Source organism: Salmo salar, chromosome ssa13 (genome assembly GCF_905237065.1).
Source record: "Salmo salar chromosome ssa13, Ssal_v3.1, whole genome shotgun sequence".
Lineage (NCBI taxonomy): Eukaryota > Metazoa > Chordata > Actinopteri > Salmoniformes > Salmonidae > Salmo > Salmo salar.
Window position 1 is genome coordinate 40,727,015 of NC_059454.1, and position 8,107 is coordinate 40,735,121.

General features: G+C 43.9%; 1 protein-coding gene across 3 annotated transcripts; it reads left to right on the forward strand.

Moving 5' to 3' along the window:
* The first annotated feature begins 3,203 nt into the window (after positions 1-3,203).
* Positions 3,204-7,735, forward strand: LOC106567088 (SAP domain-containing ribonucleoprotein). 3 transcript variants are annotated; one of them, XR_001319996.2, is made up of 11 exons: positions 3,204-3,302; positions 4,809-4,908; positions 5,229-5,278; positions 5,465-5,529; positions 5,650-5,701; positions 5,805-5,878; positions 5,990-6,030; positions 6,230-6,256; positions 6,365-6,436; positions 6,595-6,672; positions 7,564-7,735. XR_001319996.2 is itself a non-coding variant. In XM_014135971.2 (11 exons), exons 1-11 carry the CDS (start codon positions 3,270-3,272, stop codon positions 7,609-7,611), a joined length of 636 nt encoding a protein of 211 aa, XP_013991446.1. In that variant the 5' UTR covers positions 3,204-3,269; the 3' UTR covers positions 7,612-7,735. The 3 variants fall into 3 exon arrangements, 2 of the variants coding, with proteins under 2 accessions (XP_013991446.1, XP_013991447.1); XM_014135971.2 differs by having other exon boundaries at positions 6,230-6,252; XM_014135972.2 differs by lacking the exon at positions 6,365-6,436 and having other exon boundaries at positions 6,230-6,252.
* The last annotated feature ends 372 nt before the right edge of the window (positions 7,736-8,107 follow it).

The following is an 8,107-nucleotide window of genomic DNA, read 5'->3' on the forward strand; positions in this document are numbered from 1 at the left end:
TCCTTTTGGGAGAGGGAGAGGGAGAGGGAGGAGACGTCGTCGACGCCACTACTGATGCTGCTGACGCTACCTCTCTATACTACCGCTGGCTCATCATTGGGGCGCACAGCGTTTATGTTACACGCTGATGCTACCTCTCTATACTACACATACATACAGTACGTACATACACACAGATACACACATACACAGACAGTACCTCTGAACGGGACCAGTTGTTCGTCCACCATCAAGTCGGATCCCGGGTTGTAGAGGGCCGGCAGCCACTCCTCCCACATGTCCCAGACCTCTCTTATGGCTGCCAGTCTGTCGGTGGCGAGTCTTGCGGGTCTCGACCGGCGGTCGTCAAATCGCAGCAGCCTCGAGTACTTGTGAAAGACCTTGAGCGGCATGGTGGCTCGGAACACGGTGCTGCCGCTCTCCGTGTCCCACAGGCTGGCCGCGGCCTCGCCTCGGGACCTGTAGACGCCCGCTAGGATTAGCAGCCTTAGGTAGGCACACAGGTCGGTGGAGTCCATGGCTTGCCAGCCGTAGCCGTATTTTCTCACCCCCTGTAGATTTGTCATGTCCACAATGATCCTTTCTATCGCCGGCGTGATAAACAGCCGGAAGGTGGACTCGTTGTCGAGCGCGCACGACGTGGCGTAGGCCGTGGGGCCAGGTGTCACCGCGGGGCCGGGGTGGAGGACGGCGCGGGGCAGGTCCGGGCTGCGATAGGCCACGGAGGACCATTTGATTTTGCTGTTTTTTGACAGCAACGTCTCCCTTTGGGCTTGGCCAGCCGCCGCCGTGTCCTCTCGCTCTGGCTCTCTGTCTCGCTCTCGGGCAGCGGCCGTGTCTCCCTCTCGCTCTTCCTCCTCCGAAGAGGAGCACGACCGCGAGGCCGAGTCGTCCGCGTCACATTCTGGGTCGTATTCCTCGCCTTCTTCGTTTTCTCGGTCGACACTGGAGGCTATCTGTTCCAGGACCTGAGCCGCGCTGAAACCAGGACTGCGAGGCGGTGGCGGCCTCACGCTCGACGGGGTCGTATTCCTCACCGTCCTCATCGTCGTCCTCATCGTCCTCATCTTCTTCTTCTTGACAATATTAGTAGCCTCTCTACGGCCGGCCGACAGTGGCCACGTGAACGGTTGCTGCTCTCTTGCACACTGACGCACCGCAGCTCCCAGGGGGTCACTCTGACCCGGCCGAGACAACGGCAGGGGGGTTATAACATACACATTGCTAACGCTGCGGCTGGGCCCGGGTCGCTCTAACCCGGCCTAGACAACGGCAGGGGGGTTATAACATACACATTGCTAACGCTGCCCTGGGGTCGCTATGACCCGGCCTCGACACGGTGGAACAACTCCTAACACATGGCCGGCCTGGGGGGGTCGCTCTGACCCGGCCGAGACACGGGGGAACAGCTCCTAACACATGGCCGGCCCGGGGTCGCTCTGACCCGGCCTAGACACGGGGGAACAGCTCCTAACACATGGCCGGCCCAGGGGGTCGCTCTGACCCGGCCGAGACAACGGGAGGGCTAACACATGTCCGAGCCAGGGTCGCTCTGACCCAGCCGAGACAACGGGAGGGCTATGGGAACTAACACAAGTCTCAGGCAACTCATCACACAAAAATAGTTCACTGAACTACCTCAGCTGCACTTTTTTGGTTAGCTACCCCCACACAACATTTTGCTCTGCCCAAAGTAGACCTCATGCGCAAATTATTTTTGGTGGCCTGATTCACATACTGTTTTGGTTTAGACTTCATAGTATTGGTGTAAGAAATAGCCGTTTTAACTTAAATTACAAAATACGTTCACAGTTGTTAACAAGTTTAATTAGACTGTCAGAAAATAGTTAAATGCAAAGGTGAAAGCAAAATGGTTTAGCTGTCTGCTTTTGCAAACGTCACTCTCCATCGTACAGCATGGCAGGAATGAGAAATATGCCTACGAACATGACTACTTATCAAAAATACATGAACTCAGCATTGGCGAAAATCTGATATCAACTTTGGAGGGGACAATTACATGACATTTTCTCAAGAGCAATTCCTGAGGGGGACACCAAAAGTAGTGCTGTAACACATAGCCTACATTGTAATATGGTAAATGTATATTGAGGAACCAAAGAAATGAGGTGTTTGCCGTACTCCTAACTACCGGTACCCAAAACTACACAACAGCAATACCATTGCCTTTAACAAATCTTAGTTCAGTCACCAGTTTAAGTTGAGAGTGGGGGTATCCATGGCATTTTCCAATTATGTTCCTATTTTACAAGTTAAAAAAAATGAGAACCTTTCATAATGTTGCCAAACAAAGACTCAACAAACTTACCTGAGACTCCCTGTCTCTGCCAGTCTGTCCCTGCATATCTGTCCCCAACTCTGCTGTCTGTGTGCCATCTGTTGCCTGCTCTGCCTAATGACATCATTGTGAAACATTTCCATTAGAATTTCATTTCTTTCTTATGATCATTTTATCAACTAGTCTTTGAGATATTAGGCTACTAGGGTTCTTACTATGCGTTTTGGTGTATTGAAAAATACTCTGATGTCCGTCTTTTATTTTTCTGCCATTTTTCTACCTGGCTGGCTGGCTGGCTACACACACAGTGTGTAGGTTATTTGCAGTAGGAGATGGGCTTCTATCATCTTCAATCATTCTATTTGGGCTTCGATCTAAAAGGTAGCTAGCAAATGTGAAACGGATTAAAATGACAAGACTTGACAGCTGTATGAGTTCACCATTTACACAACATATGCTGCAACCTTTTGTAATTGTAATAGTTTGTTTCATATTGGCTGGCTTCCAACAATAGCTGAATTTGCAAAGCTAGCGAGCACCAATTCAGTTTCAGTGGTGATTTTAAAGCTTCGACTTTCCGACCTGAAAATCACCGACGTCATGATTTGTATTTTTCCCGAGGTCCAAGTTATTTTGAACGCGGCAACAGTACCGTATGTGACACAATGTATTGCCATATTCGAAATTCTATTGATTATATCACATGCCCAACTGTATTGAATTTCCCTTCTAAATCTGATCATTGATGGATGGCTGCCTATCAATAAAGATTTTCTACATAAAATATTTTTCTGGGCTATACTTTTCATTGATGTGTCAACACAAGTCACAAAGTTTTTTACACAAAAAAATCTAGACAATAAAACGCATGCAACCCTTCCATTAGCACAGCAGATGGCAATGCACCAATTATAACGAAGAGATAAAGGGTGTCGATTTCCGATTGGAGAAACAGATTTAGCAATGCAAGATGGCTGAAATTGGAGAGCTCCAGAAACTAAAGGTTGCTAACACGTTTTTATCTAAGTTTAAAACGTCTTATACCGGTGTTATATTTTTGGAAGATTAATTATCGTATGTTGTCAGTTATCTTTACTTTGTAAATAAGGATCTTGCACGCTGCAGATCTCTGGACACCTACAGACGCGGTTAGCTAATTGATGCTAACGGACAGGAAGTGAAATAATCCATGCTTGCTGCACGGTTTAGTTAGCTAGGCATGTTGAGGTTGGAGATAGCGAAACTGACTGGTACCCAGGCTATGCGGATAACATTCCACTCCGTGTGATATGACAGGAGAGTAATGATAGCTAAACAGAATGGTTCCCAGACTAGTATCCACACTTGTTGAATTTATTTAGTCTGGCTTTATCTCAGTGAGGGCCAAAGTGATCCACTACTGCTGTGAAGTTAGCAACGAACGGACAGCAGAGGCGCATGCGCGACTACGAATGAATGAAATTGTACAGTTGTTCTTGAGTGTTATTGTTAGGTCTAAATTGGCTTTGTTGCAATGATATTGGCTTTGCCGGGCGCAGTATTTCCGTTACACTGTTTCACGGCAAACAGTAGCTAACTGCGGCTGTAAAATGTTTCACAGCAAACAGTGCAACGGAAACACTGCGCCCGACAAAGCCAATATCATTGCCGCCACGCAAAACAAATATGCAACATGAAAAAATATTTCTGCTAGGGCGCCCTTTGACGCTTCTAGAACAGGCCACAAACAGAAATTAATCCCCAAAATCCTACAACCCCATAGTAGCTCAGCGAGAGAACTTGAATGCGCCACGAAGAATATTTATGAGTGTCATAGGGAAGGAAACATGCATTCTGAGTTACCCTAACAGGTTGGCCTACATTATATCCACTTTTTATGCAAGTTTTTTGCGACCTGAAGTTAATCAATAGGATAATAACTAGTTAAAAGATAACATTTGGGATCTGGCTAATGATTAGCCCAGTAGTCTAAATGCAGATAGGCAACCCCATGCTTCAGTTTATTTATTTGCTTCATCAGTTGGGCTACAGGTGATAGTGTTTATTGCTACTAGCATACTGATAATATGGACCATATTAGCATGGGCTATTTACGTCATTTTTTAAAACTAGGCAAGTCAGTTAAGAACAAATTCCTACACTGGCCAAACCGACGACACTGGGCCAATTGTGTGCTGCCCTATGGGACTCCCAATCACGTCTGGTTGTGATACAGCCTGGATTTGAACTTTGGCTCATTTCTGGAGGTGGATATTATATTTTAGATGGTGTCAGCATAGTTTTACTTTCATTTGGGAGTGGAATGTCCTTTAAAAAAAGTCAGCAGAACTGAGCTTTCCAGTCCTGATGCAATCAAAGTCTAGGAGGGACCCCCCCCCCCCAATGATATTTTCCCTGCTACACATTTTTTCCAAGGGAAACACTGTTGGGTAGTACCACTTGTATTGCAAGAACTGCAATTTAGTAGGAATGTGTAATCTAATCAGCAATCCACACTTCTGTCCTACAGCTTGCAGAGCTGAAGCATGAGTGTGAAGCCAGGGGTCTGGATGTGAAGGGCAACAAAGTGGAACTGATCACACGACTACAGGCTCATCTAGAGGAGCATGGTGAGCATGCAGTAATGGATGGACTAAATATGCATTGGGTCAGGTTCCCAGACACGGATAAAACCTAGTGCTAGCCTAAAAGTATTCTCCATTTAGCATACTTTTAGGTTCTGGAGTAAGGACTAGGCTTTACCTGTCAGTTAAACTGGCCCATGGAGTGGAAAGTGTGATAACTTGCTGACTTCTAGCCCCTACCCCTTGACACTCCTTTATATCTAAAAGGTGTGAGCAATATGGCAAGAATTCCACCCAGCCTATGAATGGGCAAAGTGATGCATATGCTTAATTTATGATTCTTTTTTTAAATGTATTTTTTACAGAGGATGACATAGGCCTAAATGAAGATGATGTTCTGGGAGACGAGCCAAAGGTAAGCCTGGTTTTAAAACGGTATGGCAGCCATGGCACTTCATGTATGGATTAGGTGAATACCACCATGTCCAGTATAGTCATTTTGTACATGCTGCAGTTGCTTAGGTGAAATGACATGAAAATAAATGTATAATTGTAGGAGCATTTCTTGATGATGCTTTGTGCTTTTGAAAATGTACTGTAGTACCTCTCGAAAGATGTGGATGCCATCACTGGGGATAACGACGAGAAACCACTAGCGGTGTCTGAGTACGTTTTTCATTTTGTTAAAACACGTTGAAGACGGACATTTTCTTTCCATGATTTTTCTGACGATCTGATGCCCCTAACTGTTGAAATATGTTCCGTGTGATTTTGAATGTTTTTCAGGACGGCTGAAAAGAAAGTGGTAAAAATCACACCTCCAGTGTCTGTGGATGAGGTAATAGGATGCTTGTTGCAGTCTTTCACCAGTCATGACGGGTCTTCGATGCAATGATGGTTTGCTAACCTTATCATAAACATATTTTTAATCCTGTATTCAGAGGTTACAGAAAAGAGCAGACCGCTTCAATGTCCCTGCCTCGGCTGACAGCAAGAAGGCCATACGTGCTGCCCGGTCAGTACCCAACCATTCTTACAAATTATAGAATAACTCTCCCATGCACTATTGATTGAGCGTGTCTATGAAACTATATATTAAAGTTGATTAAATATGTCTTGTGTTCAGGTTTGGTTTGTCCGCTGCTGCACCTCCAACTTCCACCACAGGTCGGTCTCAATCTTCCAGTCATTTACTGTTCTCATGTTGAGGTTTTAATGTTATTTTTCCAAGAACCATAACCTGAAGTCAGTTTACTAAACAAGGTTGAAGAGCATCATTTATCACAAGTAATGGTAGGAAAACTGTTTTCCTGCATTGGCTCTCTGGTTTTAATCTGTTTTGTTTTCTCTTTTCTTTCTATCATAGGTGTTACTGTGAATAAATCCACTGCAAGTAATCCACATATGTTGAGCAGTCACCTCTCCTCATTTCATTAATGTGACCATTACTGTGACTCAGAACATTTCATTAAGTATTTCTCTCACTCTGTGTTCTGAGTAGCCAGTCAGCGTTGAACAGCTAAAAAAGCGAGCTGAACGATTTGGCGGGAACGTTTCTTCAGTCTCCAAGAAGGTGACCTCATAGGGATGGGCCAGTTTCTAGATTAGACTAAGGCATCCTGAAAGTTGAAAGAAATGCTGAATTGAAACCTAGTGATTATACTTAAGCATTTTTGATTAGGGTAAGCCACCTCCATGTTACAGATTTAAGACCATATTTGTGTGTTCCAGGTTGAGGAAGATGAGAAGCTGAAGAAGCGGAAAGAAAGATTTGGGATACTCACTGGTGCTGTCGCAACTGACGTTGAGGTTTTCAGATTATATTTATTATCGTTACCGGTACAGTTAATTCAATGTATTCAGACCCCTTGACCTTTTCCATATTTTGTTACATTACAGCCTTATTCTAAAATGGATTAAATAAAACATTTTCCTCATCAATCTACACACAATACCCCATAATGACAAAGCAAAAACGGGTTTATAGAAATTAATGTGTTTAAAATGAAAAAACACCTTATTTACATAAGTATTCAGACCCTTTGCTATGAGACTTGAAATTGACCTCAGGTGCATCCTTTTCCATTGATCATCCCTGTGATGTTTCTACAACTTTATTGGAGTCCACCTGTGGTAAATTTTAAATTGATTGGACATGATTTTGAAAGGAACACCTGTTGTCAGAGCAAAAACCAAGTCATGAGGTCGAAGGAATTGTCTGTAGAGCTCCGAGACAGGATTATGCCGAGGCACAGATCTGGGGAAGGGTACTAAAAATAGCTGTGCAGCGACGTTCCCCCATCCAGCTTGAGAGGCTCTGCAAAGAAGAATGGGAGAAACTCCCCAAATACAGCTGTGCCAAACTTGTAGTGTCATACCCAAGAAGACCTGAGGCTGTAATCGCTGCCAAAGGTGCATCAACCAAGTACTGAGTAAAGGCTCTGAAATACTTGTGTAAATTTGATATTTCAGTAGTTTTTTTTTTTAATTTTGCAAACACTTCTAAAAACCTGTTTTGGGGATATTGTGTGGGGGGGGAATAACAATTTAATCCATTTTAGAATAAGCCTGTAACTATGTGGAAAAAGTCAAGGGGTCTGAATACTTAATGAATGCACTTTATATATTACAGATTTCTTTCCTATTTTGTAATATTTTATTCCATAGATTAAATCAAATGTTTTTACTCTTTTTCCTCAGGCAAAGAAACAGAAGCGTTCTGAACGATTTGGAAATGTGACAGTGTAAATTGGTATTTTTAAGTGACGTTTTATGCTTTTATTTTTATTTTGTTGCAAACATAACTGAAATGTACTGTATATAGCTTGTCAACAGTTGTATTACATTTGGTCATTAAAGTAGTTTTCAATTATTTTCTAGAGTTGCTGTTATTCTTTCCATGGGTTTGCTATTTGATTATTGTCCAGTTGTACCAAGTGGAGTACGTGGCCTGGTAGCAGGGAACCCTCACTGGGTCCCCCAGATAGTGGCCTGACAAGTGCACAACATGCTGGACTATGTTCTTACACTGCCAGACCTGTGAGCTGACAAGTCAGGACATTGTTTCACTACTTAGTATAAATATAGGAAGTGAGAGAAAAGAGGACGTTTGAACATTGGGTCAATGCCACAATTTTGTAGCATTATAGATGCACTCACCTGGTCTGAGTGCATAGCACATACAGAATGTCCAACCCACTATACCCACCCATGGCTACACTCCTGCCTAGTCATGTGGAATCCA

What these genes read in the sequence shown, in the direction of transcription:
- LOC106567088 (XM_014135971.2), top strand. Translation starts at nt 3,270, where the DNA reads ATGGCTGAAATTGGAGAGCTCCAGAAACTAAAG. An exon ending in CTCCAGTGTCTGTGGATGAG is followed by an intron (nt 5,702 to 5,804) that starts GTAATAGGATGC and finishes TCCTGTATTCAG; the next exon opens with AGGTTACAGAAAAGAGCAGA. An exon ending in ACCTCCAACTTCCACCACAG is followed by an intron (nt 6,031 to 6,229) that starts GTCGGTCTCAAT and finishes TTTCTATCATAG; the next exon opens with GTGTTACTGTGAATAAATCC.